General features: G+C 45.1%; 1 protein-coding gene across 1 annotated transcript in view; it reads left to right on the forward strand.

Annotated features, from left to right (window-relative positions):
* Nucleotides 1-6,189: 6,189 nt before the first annotated feature.
* Nucleotides 6,190-15,654, forward strand: part of LOC310782063 (short transient receptor potential channel 6-like) — a gene marked incomplete at its 5' end in the record, with an annotated part of 37,320 nt that continues 27,855 nt past the window's right edge. Inside the window, 3 exons of the mRNA XM_083642726.1 lie at nucleotides 6,190-6,326; nucleotides 7,566-7,894; nucleotides 13,291-13,423. Of these exons, the coding sequence (XP_083498852.1) occupies nucleotides 6,190-6,326; nucleotides 7,566-7,894; nucleotides 13,291-13,423 (599 nt within the window). The remainder of the gene's footprint in view (nucleotides 6,327-7,565; nucleotides 7,895-13,290; nucleotides 13,424-15,654) is intronic.

Genomic DNA, 15,654 nt, shown 5'->3' on the forward strand with positions numbered 1-15,654 from the left:
CCGATGCATCTCCAAGTGTGTATCTTCAGTCTGTATTGAGTCTTTAGTCAAACTGAAGCCCCTGCTGGGCATTCTCAGTCCACTGCTGCTACCAACCCATTCCACTAGATGGTGCTGTGTGTCTCAACATATTGTCAACAAGAAGGCACACAAAGAAGTAGTGTGTGTGTGTGTGTGTGTGTGTGTGTGTGTGTGTGTGTGTGTGTGTGTGTGTGTGTGTGTGTGTGTGTGTGTGTGTGTGTGTGTGTGTGTGTGTGTGTGTGTGTCTGTGTGTGTCTGTGTGTGTGTGTGTGTGTGTGTGTGTGTGTGTGTGTGTGTGTGTGTGTGTGTGTGTGTGTGTGTGTGTGTGTGTGTGTGTGTGTGTGTGTGTGCATGCGTGCGCGTGCGCGCGCGTGCGTGACCGTGGAATGTTTGGACATCCACTTAAAATCAATACTGTAGTGATGAATAAAAAGGTGATCATAATTCAAACAACCATTAATATAAACAATGATCAATAATATTTTCCCAAAACACCTTTCTTTCTTTTTTCCAGAAATACCCTATGCCCATATGATTTACTGGGTGATCTGAGTTTAGATGTTTGTAAGGCTGGCTTTACACATGGAAACTTTCATGCAACTTAGTTGGTTGAAACTGAGGTGAAACTAAGTTGCAAATGATTTACATGGTCTAAAGCCCTCTGCAACACACTTGAAACTTGTTTGAAACTCAGCTGCAACAGTTGCAAAACTATCAGCTTTGTGAAACTATTTTCATGCAACAGCCAATCAAAATGCTGATAAGTAGGCTATTAATGCACTGCTGGCTCTCTCCAGGAGAAAGAAAGTAGCCAGCCAGTGTTTTTTTAATTCAAAATACATTTAAAATGTCAAGTTGCATGAAATTGAAAATGATGATTCATGCCATTTGCAACCAACCTGCAACTAGTTGCCTGAAAGTTTCACCGTGTAAAGCCAGCCTAACTAAGTGTGTGTGTGTGTGTGTGCATGCGTGCGTGCGTGCGTGCGTGCGTGTGTGCGTGTGTGCGTGTGTGTGTGTGTGTGTGTCACTGTCAGGGTGGTAACATTGTTTTAGTACATCTGATTCTGGGGATAATACTGTGGGAGCTCTGGCTCCTTGGGTGGTCTCTGTTGTATGTATATGCCAGCATTAGCACGGACACGCACGCGCGCGCGCGCGCACACACACACACACACACACACACACACACACACACACACACACACACACACACACACACACACACAAGCACCTTTCAGGTGAATGCAGAGTCAGTGCCCCCCCCCCCCTCCTTGAGAGTGTGTATGTTTCAGATGACATGTTTATATTTAGGACTGTGGTCTGTTCTGTTCTGAGAAGACTTAACAAAAGCTCACATTGGTGACTTCGTCAGACCGACTCCGCCTCTTTCCCTCTACCATCCTCCCCATAAAATGTGAAGTTGTTGCTCCATGAAGCATCCAAAGTGACTAATCTTCACAAATCTGATCCTTAAAAGGCCATTTTCTCGGCACAATCCGCTATCAGACTCGAGTTTATCTGATTTATGGTTTGTTGTTCTTGTAATAATAATAATAATAGATGGATTACAGTAAAGGAGTGTTTCTTTGAAGTGCTTCATGTTAGCAAGAAAATAAAGAAAAATGTGCTGAATAAATTGAGGGAAGAAAAAAACTGTGAAAACTTTACATAAGAGAGGACACTGAACAAGAACTTACCCCTGTGTGTGTGTGTGTGTGTGTGCGTGTGTGTGTGTGCGTGTGTCTGTCTGTCTGTGTGTGTGTGTGTGTGTGTGTGTGTGTGTGTGTGTGTGTGTGTGTGTGTGTGTGTGTGTGTGTGTGTGTAGAATGGGGAGTAGTTTTCCCACACTGGTTAGGGATCAGCAGAGTGGAGCTGGAGCACACAGGAAACGAAAAAAAAGAAAAAAAATGTAAACCCTGAGGAATCTCATCTGCTGTTCATCAGCAGGTCACTCCTGCACACATTCAGTCAGCTATGCCTACAAACCTCAACATAATATGTTGAGTATATTATACTCTCTGTCACATACACTGCAGTTTAAAATATAATTTTATGGGCCGTCTTATAATTATTTGCAAAGCATTGAGGAATATTTTTACATTCATTTAATTGTTGCAAAGCGGGTAGCCAGTCATTACAGAGCAGTGGTCATTAAAGATGGGGGAGCATCACCAGGAGACTACAGAGCAGCCGGTAGCCAGTCATTACAGAGCAGCTGATAGATTCAAGATTCAAGATTCAAGATTTTTATTGTCACTCCGTAGTACAAGTATCACGTGTGAAATTCTTGTGCTGTAGGCTCCGTTACAACATAGTGCAAAAAATAAAAGATATATAAATAAAAAACAAGAGGCAACAAGCAATAGAGCAGTAAGACACGCCACAGACAGTGGCGTATTCACTGCCCATAGTGCAAATGGCATGAACATACTTTAAACATAATTAAACATAATAACATTCTGTTAGGTGCAAATAGCGTATACCTAATTAGTCAAGTCAAGTCAAGTCAAGTTTATTTGTATATAGCACATTTCATACACAGAGGCAATTCAAAGTGCTTCACATAAAATGGTTGACAGGAAAATAAAAGAAAAGAAGAGAATAAAATGGACATTTAAAAGCATCACAACAAAACTTAAAAAAAAGAGTATAAAAAGTGCATTAAGCAACTTCATTAAGCAGCAGCTTCACATAAAATGGTTGACAGGAAAATAAAAGAAAAGAAGAGAATGAAATGGACATTTAAAAGCATCACAACAAAACTTAAAAAAAAAAAGAGTATAAAAAGTGCATTAAGCAACAGGCGCAGCAGTTGCAGAAAGAGCTAAAAACTTATAGAGGACTCATTGGGTTTGCATAGTAGCTGTCAGCAGTTAAAAGCGACGGTAAACATAAAAGTATTTAGTCTATTTTTAAAAGTAAGTAAGGTTGGGGCAGATCTGAGGTCTTCAGGCAATTTGTTCCAGCTAGCAGAAGCATAGTGGGTAAATGCAGCCTTCCCATGATTTGATTTGATCCTAGGGACAGTTAATAAGCTGGACCCTGTTGACCTAAGAGTTCTAGACGGTTCGTAGCGTGGGAGCAATTCAGCTATGTATTTTGGGCCTAGGCCATTAAGTGATTTATAGACTAATAACAGTATTTTAAAATCTATTCTATGACACTACAATTAAACATACTATTGAACATTAGTCATACATAATGGTAGCATCTACAGTGTGGTACAGTACGGCTACTACACTATTTGTATGTGTTAAGGAGTCTCGTGGCCTGTGAGAAGAAACTGTCCCTCAAGCGATTTGTGCGTGCTCTTGGGACCCTGTATCTCCTCCCTGAGGGTAGCAGGGAGAACAGACTGTTGTGGGGATGGTTTGTGTCTTTGATGATCTTCAGGGACCTCCTGAGGCACCGCTGGTTGTACAGATCTTGCAGTTCTGGCAGCTGGCCGCAGCTCACATCCTGTTACGTGCTGGGCCGCGCGCCTCACCCTTCTTAGCGCCCTGCGGTCCATGGTAGTGCAGTTCCCGTACCAGGTGGTGAAGCAGCCAGTCAGCAGGCTTTCAATGGTGCCTCTGTAGAAGTCCCTGAGGATTTTTGTCCGTGTAGTCGCTGTTGGGCCTTTTTGACAACAGTGGCGGTGTGGGCACTCTGGCAGAGGGGTCGAACCTAGCGTAGAACGCATTGAGTTCGTCCGGCAGGGTGGGTGACGTGCTGGGGTTCTGTCGTTTCACCCCTTTGAAGTCTGTGGCAGCATGGAGTCCACTCCACAGGTGTCTGGGGTTGTTAGTGTCCAATTTTGACTCCAGCTGCTTTCCATAATCCCTCCGTGCTTTTTTTATTGCAGTTCGGAGGGCATATTGTGCCTGCTTGTATTGTTCTGGTGTACCAGAACTGAAGGCGGTGGTCCGGGCGTCAAGGGCAGCCCGGACATCACTGTTGACCCAGGGCTTCTGATTTGGCATTATTTTGATTCTCTTTGTTGGGACTATATCCTCGGTGCACTTCCTTATGAAGCATGACACCGTCTCTGCATATTCGCCCAGGTCTCCTGCAGCCTTGAACTCCTCCCATACTACTTGGTCAAAGCAATCTCTCAGGATGTCGTCTGATTGGTCTGACCAGCAGTGGGCAGTTCGGAATGCTAGTCATATGATAGCCAGTCATTACAGAGCAGCTGGTAGCCAGTTATTACAGAGCAGCTGATAGCCAGTCATTACAGAGCAGCTGGTAGCCAGTTATTACAGAGCAGCTGGTAGCCAGTTATTACAGAGCAGCTGGTAGCCAGTTATTACAGAGCAGCGGGTAGCCAGTCATTACAGAGCAGCTGATAGCCAGTCATTACAGAGCAGCTGATAGCCAGTCATTACAGAGCAGCTGGTAGCCAGTTATTACAGAGCAGCTGACAACCAGTAATTACAGAGCAGATGGCAGCCAGTCATTACAGAGCAGCTGGTAGCCAGTTATTACAGAGCAGCTGACAGCCAGTAATTACAGAGCAGCTGATAGCCAGTCATTACAGAGCAGCTGGCAGCCAGTCATTACAGAGCATCTGGCAGCCAGTCATTACAGAGCAGCTGGTATCCAGTTATTACAGAGCAGCTGACAGCCAGTAATTACAGAGCAGCTGGCAGCCAGTCATTACAGAGCAGCTGATAGCCAGTCATTACAGAGAAGCTGGTAGCCAGTTATTACAGAGCAGCTGGTAGCCAGTTATTACAGAGCAGCTGGCAGCCAGTCATTACAGAGCAGCTGATAGCCAATCATTACAGAGCAGCTGATAGCCAGTCATTACAGAGCAGCTGGCAGCCAGTCATTACAGATCAGCTGGTAGCCAGTTATTACAGAGCAGCTGGCAGCCAGTAATTACAGAGCAGCTGGCAGCCAGTCATTACAGAGCAGCTGATAGCCAGTCATTAAAGAGCAGCTGATAGCCAGTCATTACAGAGCAGCTGATAGCCAGTCATTACAGAGCAGCTGATAGCCAGTCATTACAGAGCAGCTGGCAGCCAGTAATTACAGAGCAGCTGGCAGCCAGTCATTACAGAGCAGCTGATAGCCAGTCATTAAAGAGCAGCTGATAGCCAGTCATTACAGAGCATCTGGTAGCCAGTCATTACAGAGCAGCTGATAGCCAGTCATTACAGAGCAGCTGATAGCCAGTCATTACAGAGCAGCTGATAGCCAGTCATTACAGAGCAGCTGATAGCCAGTCATTACAGAGAAGCTGGTAGCCAGTTATTACAGAGCAGCTGACAGTCAGTTATTACAGAGCAGCTGACAGTCAGTTATTACAGAGCAGCTGACAGTCAGTAATTACAGAGCAGCTGACAGCCAGTCATTACAGAGCAGCTGATAGCCAGTCATTACAGAGCAGCAGACCTGCTGAACTTGGTCTAGAATCCCTTGAAACAACTAAGAAAGAGGACAATATCCTTTCTCTAATCCTTGATGTGTTCAGTCACAACATCGAGTCTCCACATCTGTAAAGTTCAACGAGTCACATAAATTTAGTATAGTGGGACCCAGAACACATTCTTTCTCAAAGACAGAGAGAAAGAAAGAGGTGGGAGAGGGGGAGAGAGGGAGAGAGAGAGGGGGAGAGGGGGAGAGAGGACAGAGAGAGAGGAGAGGGGGAGGGAGGGAGAGGGGGAGAGGGAGAGAAAGAGAGAGGGGAGTGGGAGAGAGAGGGGGAGAGAGGGAGAGAGAGGAGAGAGGGGGAGGGGGGAGAGAGAGAGAGGGGGAGAGGGAGAGAAAGAGAGAGTGGGAGAGAGAGGAGAGAGGGGGAGGGAGAGAGAGGGGGAGAGGGAGAGAAAGAGAGAGGGGGAGAGAGAGGAGAGAGGGGGAGGGAGAGAGAGGGGGAGAGGGAGAGAAAGAGAGAGGGGAGTGGGAGAGAGAGGAGAGAGGGAGAGGGGAGAGAGGGGGAGAGGGAGAGAAAGAGAGAGGGGGAGGGAGAGAGAGGGGGACAGGGAGAGAAAGAGAGAGGGAGAGAGAGGAGAGAGGGGGAGGGGGAGAGAGGGGGAGAGGGAGAGAAAGAGAGAGGGGAGTGGGAGAGAGAGGGGGAGAGAGGGAGAGAGAGGAGAGAGGGGGAGGGAGGGAGAAAGAGAGAGATGTCATAGACACTTGCACCAGTGACTTGAGCATGTGAGTCTGCAGCAAGGCTCCAGGATGAACCACAGACACACAGCAGCAAACAGCAGCCTGTCCACAAGTTACACCAACACCCGCAGGGCCCGGAGCCGAGACAACTTGCTGATGCACGATGACTTTGGAGAGGACAACTGCTGCCCTGGACATTGTCTTGGGTACGTTATCAATTTATATCCACTATTCAGTCAAATAATTATGCTCCGGTGTATTTTCAGAATTACACAGAAGAAAAGGTTTGTGTCATACTGTTGCAAAAGAGAAAAATATTTACTAAATAGGAGATTTTTTTTTCTTTTAATTAACTTTTTCATCGGTTCTAAAACTTGTGACATTTCGATTTGTTTTTTATGTTTTCCAACAATGTCATCAAAACAAGAGCTATGATAGTGACATACTAACATTCCATAGTCATCACTTGTGGATAGCAGAAGATCAAAAGAATTCAGCAAATGTTTGTGTTTGTGTTTATGTAAAAGAAGAATGAGCACCATCATCAACAGCATGCTTGCTTATGGTCGTCATCATTTTGGTAGTCATGTAGGCCCATTTTGCAATTCATTTCATCATTCATGCATCAGCGCCAACTAACTCCCTATGAGAAAAACCACTGCAACAATCACATTCGTTTTTTGACTAATGAGAAATGTATTTATTTTATTTTTTAAGACACTTTTCAGTTAAACAAACAAGTTCTCTTGCAAAGGCTTTCAAAACTTTTGTCACATATTTTCTTCAAAATGTTGAAACTTTGCAATCTAGTTGATATAAACATGACCTCGTGCTTATAGCATGTTTGCATTATTCTGTTGGACAATATGGACTCCAGATTGGAAGATTAGTAGGTTATCTAATAGGCCTACTGTTATCACACCCATTCAGCTTCCATGTTTGAACTTGATCAATACATTTGGTAAGAAGAGATTGAATGCAAGGGTACCATGTTGTAGTCAAACCACACAACCTCTTTGAGTTGCTTTCAATAATTAACTTATTTAAGTAGCCTATTTCTCCTGTATGTTATTTTGATGAGTCTACTGGGATCCCTTGAATGGGTTTTTTTGTGGTTTTTGTGGGACATTAAGTATAAACTTTCCCAAACTGAACTAAGTAACCAAATAAAAGCACGTAGGAGATAAATGGGGATGTCACCTTTTTTCCATGTATTAACTACCATCAGAACTATTTACATGCAAAATAATAATCAATAATAAACTGCAGTTGCTATAGAGAGATTCAGTGAAACTGAGATCAAAACAAATGAAGTGTGATTTTAAATGGTTTTACGGTATGTTGTGCATCAGTAACACTACATGTTGATGTCATTGTGTTTCTGACAGCCACAGCAGCTCTGCATCAGTAGACACTACATGTTGATGTCATTGTGTTTCTGACAGCCACAGCAGCTCTGAGAGGCAGCTCATGGCACGCATCAGCGCGGTGAAGCGCCGCCAGGCCCTACGTGGTCCCGCCTACATGTTCTCTGCTCCCTCCATCAGCCTATCAGAGGCTGAGCAACGCTTCCTGGAAGCGGCTGAATATGGCAACATTCCAGAGGTGCGGCGCATGCTGCTGCACATGCCCAGTTTGAATGTCAACGCTGTGGACTACATGGGCCAGAATGCATTGCAGTTGGCTGTAGCTAATGAGCATTTGGAGGTGACAGAGCTGTTGCTGGGGAGGGCGGAGCTGGCAAGAGTGGGTGACGCCCTCCTATTAGCCATCAGTAAGATGAGTGTGTGTGTGTGTGCGCATATGCATGCATGTACAGTATGTGTGTGTGTGTATAATGTATGTGTGTGTGTGTGTCTGTGTGTGTGTGTGTGTGTGTGTGTGTGTGTGTGTGTGTGTGTGTGTGTGTGTGTGTGTGTGTGTGTGTGTGTGTGTGCGTGCATGCGTGTGTCCATGTGTACAGTACATGCCAACGTTTAATGGAGCCCTTCAATAAAATCTCATATCCACCTTATTTTTGAATGCCCCGCTGTAAAAATAATTATGGGTACAAGGTCCGGTTTAACGTGACTTGATTGTAGGCTACTTGTCACAATAAATAAGACTGGTTATTTTAGGGAATGTAATAATTTGATCTATTACATCCGCTATTTCTGTTGCTATTTGGACAACTCTGGATGTTTTATCGACAAAATTTTTGCCAAGCTGGACCTGATTTGCTCCGTTCGCCTACTACAGGCTAGCTTTGAAACAGACGGGTGTCAAGCTGTCAGCAACGTAACGGGGGGGGATTACACCGGAAGAAGCACACATAAGGCATCATGGCAGCTAGAAATAAGGTGGATAGAAGTTTTGTAGTTGGATCACACATCTCTTAGCAACCACGTCTGGCGCCGTATGGTTAATTGGCTGTGTGCTAATAATAGCTCAAAACAACCTATGCCCATGGCGCAGTGGTGTGGCCGTTCAGCTTTATGGCACCATGCCCGCACCACCCACATCTCCCTATAGCCACACTCCTATACCCACCCCACCAATCCCCACTCTATACCACCTTCCTATCTATGAGCCCTTTTACCTCACCTCCCTCTGAGTGAGTGAGTGAGTGAGTGAGTGAGTGAGTGTCCTGACTTTGCCATCCTCTGACCCCAGCGGGGCCTATATATACTGGCCCAGCACTATGGGAAAAGAGGGAGATACCTGAAAAAGATTGTTGTGGCATGGTTGTCTATCAATTCCATTACGTTGATAAGGGCTCCAAAAATGTCCACTATATTGGACCCAAAACCCAGGCCATTATCCTGGAGGTGGTTGGGTGGAGGCATGGGTCACTGATGTTAAGGTTAGAGTGAAGCTGTCCGAAGCCATAGTTGTGGATGGAGCCAGGCATGCAGTATTCAGACTGGTGTTTCAGAATGATCGGCCATCAGAACAATAGCATGGCACCGCAAATAGTCTGATAAAATAGCTAGATTTGTTTTCATATTGAGGTTACTATGTGTAAAGTGTTCTGTAAACCTCGTCTCCAAAACAATAGGCTGAGTCAGACAATAGCTCAGTTAGTCAAGTCAAGTCAAGTTTATTTATATAGCCCTAATTCACAAGCATGTCTCAGAGGGCTTCACAGAAAGTATGTCTAGCTGATTCTAGCTAACACACAATAACAAGAATATACAGAATAAAGATAACATTTGAACATTTGAAGAAAACAGGAGAGTGGAGGAGGGAGGGAGAGGGAGGAGGGAGGAGAGGGGGGAGGTGGGGAGAAAATAGGAAATGTGGGGAGGTGGGAGGGCGCAGGGGAAGGAGAGCAGTGGGAATGTGAGAGAGGGGAGAGGACAGAGAGGAGGAGAGAACAGAGAAGGAGAGGTGGAAGGGTACAGGGGAGGTAGAGTAGAGGTAGGGTCTAGGGTGGAGGGAGGGAGGGAGGAGAGGGGGGAGGTGGGGAGAAAATAGGAAATGTGGAGGAGGAGAGAACAGGGGAGGAGAGATGAGGGTGCAGGGGAGGGAGAACCAGGGTAGGGATAGGGTCTAGGGTTGAGGGAGGGGAGGGAATAGGATACGGGCCCGGATTAGGGCGAGGGTGGGGAGAAGTGGGAAATGTGGAGGAGGAGAGAACAGAGAAGGAGAGGGTGCAGGGGAGGGAGAGCAGGGGGAATGTGAGAGGGAGGAGAGGGCAGAGAGGAGGAGAGAACAGAGAAGGAGAGGTGGGGGGGCGCAGGGGAAGGAGAGCAGTGGGAATGTGAGGGTACAGGGGAGGTAGAGTAGAGGTAGGGTCTAGGGTGGAGGGAGGGAGTAGGATACGGGCCCGGATTAGGGCGAGGGTGGGGAGAAAATGGGAAATGTGGAGGAGGAAAGAACAGAGAAGGAGAGGTGGGAGGGTGCAGGGGAAGGAGAGCAGGGGGAATGTGAGAGAGGGGGGAGGACAGAGAGTAGAGGTGCAGGGGAAGGAGAGCAGGGGAAGAAGAGCAGGGGGAATGTGAGAGAGGGGGGAGGACAGAGAGTAGAGGTAGGGTCTAGGGTGGAGGGAGGGAGTAGGATACGGGCCCGGATTAGGGCGAGGGTGGGGGGAAAATGGGAAATGTGGAGGAGGAGAGGACAGAGAAGGAGAGGTGGGAGGGTGCAGGGGGAGGAGAGCAGGGGGAATGTGAGAGAGGGGGGAGGACAGAGAGGCAGAGAAGGAGGGGTGGGAGGGTGCAGGGGAAGGAGAGCAGGGGGAATGTGAGAGAAGGGAGAGCAGGAAGTGGCAGGGATTCAGGAAAATAGGGGAGAAGAGGAGGAAGAGGAAGGAGCAGAGGGGGGGAGAATGAGGAGAGAGCAGGAGAAGGGAGGGGGGGCGGTGGGATGTGGGGGAGGAAAGAGCATGGAAAGAGAGGAGAACAAGAAGGGGGAAGAAGGGAAGAAGCGGGGAAAGGGGGAAAGAGAGGGGGGACAACTGACTACTCTAAGCATTAACCAGAGCTAACTGGGACATAGTATCTAGCTAATCTACAGCCTAATCTGGCCTATCCTACCCTGCTCTAGTCTGATTTTAGCCTGAACACTAACAGGTCAGCCTTAGGCTGTAGCTAATCTATCGCCTACCTAAGCTGTTCTAAACCAACCGGCAGCCCTCGACCAGTGATGAAGAGCACCGATGCCCCCCGACCCGGCCCCCGCCCACATATGGCGTGGGAGGGAAGGCCAGGCCGGGACACAGCGGCACCCCCTCACCCCCAGTGAACGCAAGAAAACCTTTCCACCATATGGATCGCCGCATGGATTGCCCCAGTGACTTGGCTGAGGAGGAACCTTGTGAGGTCGTTGTGCTAGGGGCCAATTGCTGCGGCCCAGGCGGACCCAGCCCCCACGCGACCCGCCCCCCCAGCCCCCAGCCACCAGCATAGTGACCGAGAGCGTGAGAGCAGGCCACGCGGGGGACGGGCCCACCCACCAGGCCACAGCAGCGGACCCCCGTCTGGGGACTCCCCTCCGAGACAGGCCGAGAGATGCCGGGCTAAACCATGCACAGAGTTTCCGATAATGAAACTCTGTGAATGGTTTAATATGGAAATAAAATGTACAAGAGAACAGAAAATTGAAAATGTAAAAAGAGTCCAACAGAAGGGATATAAAAATGTAATTTTTAAATTATCCTAAGATCAGGGAAGGGAGTTGAAAATCTAAAAAATAGAGTCCAAAAAGAAATAGAAAATGCAGTCTTTAAGTGTTCGTAGGTTTAGAGAATACTAGTTAATTAACTAGGTGACAAAAAGGGTAACAAGATTGGGAGTTCCATGAGGATGATCTGAGGAATCCATGAGTCCGCGTTGGTGACATGGATTAAGAGGAGGGGAGGGGAGGATAGGAGTCGGAGGTGATGATTAAGAGGAGGGGAGGATAGGAGTTGGAGGTGATGATGAGGCGGCGGGGGGGGGGCTGGGGGGGCGCCCCCCCCTTCCCTTAGGCAGGCAGGTGACCAGGATGATGAGGATAGGGGTCGGTGGTGGTGAAGAGCCCGGGGTGTCAGACAGTAGAAGGAGTAGCGGCAGGTGGCTAGGGCGATGACGGCCGGACCTAGGGCTGCAGCGGCGGGGGTGTACGTCAGGCCAGTGAAGGACACCTGAGGGGGAGAGAGAGAAGAGAGCGGGGGAATCTGCGCAGAGGTGGAACTAACTCTATAGACAACAATAAAATTAGGTCAAAACAAAATTTATTAGGATTTTTATTTTTATTTTTTAGGATGACTAATACTATACTGCTAATTCAGGTCTAAGTACCACCTAACACCACTGTCAATGATTCAGCCCTGTTGATGCGGACCGTAAATCATGACCTACAACAAAATTTATTAGGATTTTTTTTTTTTTTTTTTTTTTTTTTTTTTTTTTTAGGATGACTAATACTATACTGCTAATTCAGGTCTAAGTACCACCTAACACCACTGTCAATGATTCAGCCCTTAACCAGTTAACCTGAACTCGCTTTTGGATTGGTTAACTAAATATTAATGCAACTACTACTACTAGCCACTATATAGCTTCCATGTTAGTGAGCAAATCAGGTGTGTTAGCAAAAAGAGAATAATAATGATTTAGCTGACCAGATCAAATAGTTAGCTAACTAACAAAACTAACTATCCAAGTAAACCCCCAAATCAATCAGAGATTTATCAGTGGTGAAATGATTGTTTCTCAGTTGAAAATAGATCATTGAGTTCTGCTGAGATGGCTGTGTTATAGGACGAATCAGTGTGACATCACAATCCCCGCAAATCCCCCCGGAAATGCGGAACCCTGCAGCAGCGAGTTGCGCCAAACAAACGTTAATATCTCAAAAACTATACATCACATTGCTTATATTTTGACATTCTGAGTGAGAGCAGAAGTAGCTCAAGAGTTTGATGTATAATATATGCAGGTCATGTTAAAGGTGTGTGAACTGTCACAGTTTTTATAATGTAAAGAGCATAGCCGGCTAGAGTGAGATGCTCAAGCTCAGGCTCCATAGGGTCCCATTGCCGTTTCCACCCAGTGACACCGTTTGTTTACAGAAAAATGCTGATCGGTTGATCCCTCGTACAGGTCTAGATTAGAAATCAGCTCTTCACAGCTATTATTGCTCAACAGCTGAGGACTTCCATCATGGCTGCCAGAGTGGGTGTTACATCACCTGAAAGCCCTTAAAAATGTAAACAACCTCACACAACTCAAAACATTTTCAGCGTGAAATTAGTCCAGGATGACACAACCCTTGATGTGGTTATGGAGGATATATATATATATATATATTATTTTTCTTTATATATTTTTTATATATTTGTATTCTTTATATATATATATATATATATAAAGAATACAAATATATAAAATATATAGAATATATATATATATATATATATATATATATATATATATATATATATATATATATATATATATATATATATATATATATATATTAGTGTGAGTTTAAGAGGAGTGAGTACGGAATTCAAAACAAACAATTACAACTAAATATTCTAATAATACAATTGAAGATAATTGAGTCATTTTTCAGAGGAATTCAAATACCTGAAAGTTAGGGACAAAATAGTATTAAGTTAAGGTGAAGTGTGGGTGAAATGCCCCTTTAAGCTGTGACAAGCAGGCTATCAAGCGGCTTTGCTCTGTGTTTGTGTGTGTGTTGCAGGTAAAGGATATGTTCGTATCACAGAGGCTCTGCTGGCTCACCCTTCATTTAGAGATGCGCAGCGTCTGACAGCAAGCCCCGCCCAGGCGGACATGTTGGACGACTTCTATGCTTATGATGAAGATGGGACACGGTAGCCTACAGTTCACTTCTTCAGGATTTCCTTCCTTCTGTTTTTTTTCTTCTTTCTTTCTTTCTTTCTTTCTTTCTTTCTTTCTTTGTTTGTTTGTTTGTTTGTTTCTTTCTTTCTTTCTTTCTTTCTTTCTTTCTTTCTTTCTTTCTTTCTTTCTTTCTTTCTGTGTGTGTGTGTGTGTGTGTGTGTGTGTGTGTGTGTGTGTGTGTGTGTGTGTGTGTGTGTGTGTGCGTGCGTGTGCGTGCGTGCATGCGTGTATGTGCATTGGGGGGGTGCAACACATACGGAAGAGGCATATATGCACATATATGTAGTAAACATATATGTAGTATATGTTCATATAAGTATTCGACATATATCCACATATATATCCAGGATATATGTGCATATATGTGCATATGTATCACAATATATGAACATGTATGGAATTGGAACGTTTCATATATGGTCCATATATGTTTGTCCTATATAATTATATATGTGCATACATGTATAGATTGTATATGGACACATATGGCAATTAATTATATGTACATTTGTATGCATTGACACTATACGGACATATATGGTTAATACATATAAAGCTATATATGAATAATAACTATACATACATATATGTTTTATTTTATATGAACATATATGACTATTACCTGTGTATAACTGTATGTATTTATCTGTATTCGACATATATCCACCTATATATCCAGGATAGATGTGCATATATGTGCATATATATCACAATATATGAACATGTATGGAATTGGAACGTTTCATATATGGTCCATATATGTTTGTCCTATATAATTATATATGTGCATACATGTGTAGATTGTATATGGACACATGGCAATTAATTATTATGTACATTTGTATGCATTGACACTATACGGGCATATATGGTTAATACATATAAAACTATATATGAATAATAACTATACATAGAGATTAACTTTATTGTCACTTCATGGTACAAGTATCACGAGCGAAATTCTGCTTGGTTCGCTCTCAGAGTCGGAGAGCAAAACCGGGTCGCCATTGAACAGCGCCAGCAATTTGGATTGGACAAAGCATATAAATGAAATAACTCAGAATTCACATTATTACTAGTTAGAAAAAGTAATAAAGGCACACTTCAATATTATACAATACAGATACATTTGTTGTAAATGTACAGGGTTACCAGCAAAGACAACCCACACCACGACACCAGGGAGGCTGCCATTACAGCGCCGGTTTGGTTCTTCGTGGGAGGGAAGGGGGGTGGGGGGGGGTTGCAAAGCGGGGGGAGTTGCTGGAGGCCGGGGGTGGGGTTTAGGGGAGGGGGGGGGGGTTGGGGGAGTGCGTGCGTGACCGTGTATTGGCCTGTGAGTCCTTAGGGTCCATGGGTGTTTGTGTGTGTGTAGTCTGAGCCTCCTTCGGCTGAACACAGCGTTGCTGTGGAGATGGCCTCGTCAATTCAGTCCAGAGTTCAGGCGTCCGATTGTCAGGGCGGGGGGGTGACGTTGGAGACGCAGATTGCACTCAGGGCTTCAGGAGAGTTTTGCTGCTAGTGTCCTTGACGGCTTAGCAGGTGGCCAGATTAAATCCGTTGTTTTGGTTTTCCCCGGTGGGTGTAGGATCAACAACATTCCTCACACGAGTCAGTCCTGATCCTCGGTTTTAAACACTTCGGCGCAGCGGCAGTGATATCTCCAAGAAGTAATCAATTTTTATGATTCAGATCAGAAAGTCCAAGTACTCACTGCCCCGCTCATCTCGTTTATCGTGACGTGCAGCCTAGGGTCAATGACTGCTGTCTTCCCGTATCCCGCGGCGAAGGTCCCGTCTGGGCAGAGGGGGGGTTCCCCGGACCCCACAATAATTTTGTCGAATTCGTTGAGAGACCAGCCATATAATCCATATTTGTAGTTTCGAAGAGACAAATGCAAGATTGGCTCCGGGTAGCAGAAGCAGAGGGATGAGGGGGAGAGGGGAAGGGAGTAGGAGAGGGAGGACTGGAGAGAGAAGAAATGCGTCCGCCTCCGTTGGAAGCTTGTCCATACATATACATACATATATGTTTTATTTTATATGAACATAACTATTACCTGTGTATAACTGTATGTATTTATCTGTATTTGACATATATCCACCTATATATCCAGGATATATGTGCATATATATCACAATATATGAACCTGTATGGAATCAAAACACATATCTCTTAATTAAAAGAAATATAATTTTCCAAA

Source organism: Poromitra crassiceps (assembly GCF_964638095.1).
Source record: "Poromitra crassiceps genome assembly, chromosome: 1".
NCBI classification, from domain to species: domain Eukaryota; kingdom Metazoa; phylum Chordata; class Actinopteri; order Beryciformes; family Melamphaidae; genus Poromitra; species Poromitra crassiceps.